This window comes from Octodon degus, unplaced genomic scaffold, assembly GCF_000260255.1.
Source record: "Octodon degus isolate 3935 unplaced genomic scaffold, OctDeg1.0 scaffold00211, whole genome shotgun sequence".
NCBI classification, from domain to species: Eukaryota; Metazoa; Chordata; class Mammalia; order Rodentia; family Octodontidae; genus Octodon; species Octodon degus.
In genome coordinates this window covers 2,434,943-2,436,630 of record NW_004524787.1, presented here as the reverse complement: position 1 = coordinate 2,436,630, position 1,688 = coordinate 2,434,943, and the positions used below count along the sequence as shown (strand labels likewise).

General features: G+C 39.0%; 1 protein-coding gene across 1 annotated transcript; it reads right to left on the bottom strand.

The window, feature by feature from the left end:
- Positions 1–577: 577 nt before the first annotated feature.
- Positions 578–1,039, bottom strand: LOC101567584 (profilin-2-like). The gene has a single exon (XM_012517742.1). The coding sequence runs from the start codon at positions 1,037–1,039 to the stop codon at positions 578–580; it is 462 nt and encodes a 153-aa protein (XP_012373196.1).
- Between the last annotated feature and the right edge of the window lie 649 nt (positions 1,040–1,688).

The window sequence follows — 1,688 nt, the reverse complement described above, 5'->3', positions numbered from 1 at the left end:
ACATATTCCTAATAAAATGATTTAACAGTTTCTTCCTAACACAGGAGGAGTTAACTGATCTCCTTCCCATTGGCTGTGTAGAAGATTCACAGTCTGATCTACTTGGCTAACTCAGATGACACAGGAAGAATCAGAAAGTTTATTAAGGATAAGGGTTATGGAGCAAAGGGTGAATATGGGGAAAAGAAATTTCTTGGCTTCTGATAAGCTACCTTTCTTTATAGCTGTGATGTCAAAGTTTCATTTGAACAGGAAACTTTGTCACTGGTGTGTACAAGAAGGGCCTTTAGACTTAGCCATGGCCTGAAATTCCATTTGATAGGAAAGGAAGAGTTTGTTGTTTTCCACAATAGTGTTTCAGATGTTAAAACTTGTAAAAAAAAAACCCAAAACTTAAAAGTTTAAATATGTTTAAAAAAACTATTTACACTCCAACCCACATCCCTTCCCAATACTTACACACATTAAAACCTGGTTTGGTATTTTCCTTGCTTCTTAAGGACATGTTAATTAGGCAGGTGAAATACAGCATACTCAACTCACGTTACAAGTTAAATGCCAACTCATTTTTATTTAGTTAGACGTGGGTCATGTGTTGAAGAATGGCTTCTCTGATGTAAGTTGCCATCTCAAAAGCTTTGAGATTGAGAGGCCCTCCTTCAGTTCCTTTTAGTCCCATAACCACGAGATAAACAGACTCAATCTGAACCACGGTCACTGCCTGGCTGCCTCGACTTTGGCCCTTGGTGCGCAGGTCCATGGTGTTGTTGCCTTCAGTGTACAGGTTGTCCCGGATTAACAAGCATTTGGTTCCTGCAAGGGTAAGTCCCTGGAGAAATAACTTCTCTCTCTCCTCTCTTCCCAGCAATATCTGAATTTCCTCCTGGGTCAACTGGAACAAGTTGCCATCAGGATAAGAAGCTAATAACCAGGGTGGGGAATTGGTGATAATTGCTGCATCGCCACACATCTCAGTGGGTAGAAAGAGATTGATATAATTCTGCCAGGCCTCTTCGCTGATATCTTCTATGCACTGCATGATTCATGTATATTTTCTCTATAAGATGAATGCAGTGCTTTCTATTAAGTTGGTCTTCAAAAAAAGTCTTCTGAAAGTTGGCTCAGGAAGTCCAATTAGCTGATACTGGAACAAGCTAAAAATCCAGTCCGTTTATTTATGGTAGTAAGGAGGAGGAGGTTTTGTTGACCTGTATACACTATTTCTCAGCTCTCCTCTGCTGTGGTTTATCAAATTACTTCTAAAGTAGCAGTGAGGTCACAATGGCTCTATGACTTTTAAAACAGTCAGCATCACCTATGTCACTAGTGACATCTGCCAGTAGATTTCTAGGTGTGTACTTATAGTTAGTGATAAAATAGTATAAAATATATTATATACTTCTATGTATACGATGGGAAGAGCATGATCACCCAATACAAAAGACCTAGAAGTAGAATATAAGACAGCAATATCTGTAAATGTGGTGTTTTTTTTTGTTTTTTTTTGTTTTTTTTTTTTTTTTTTTGCAGAGCCGGGGATTGAACTCAGGCCCTTGCGCTTGCCAGGGAAGCACTTATTCTGCTGAGCCATCTCCCCGGCCCCTGTAAATGTGTTTTAAGCTTAAATGTAAAAAGGGAGCAGATGGACACTTACTTCAAAAAGTAGCATCATATAATGGCTACTGTTT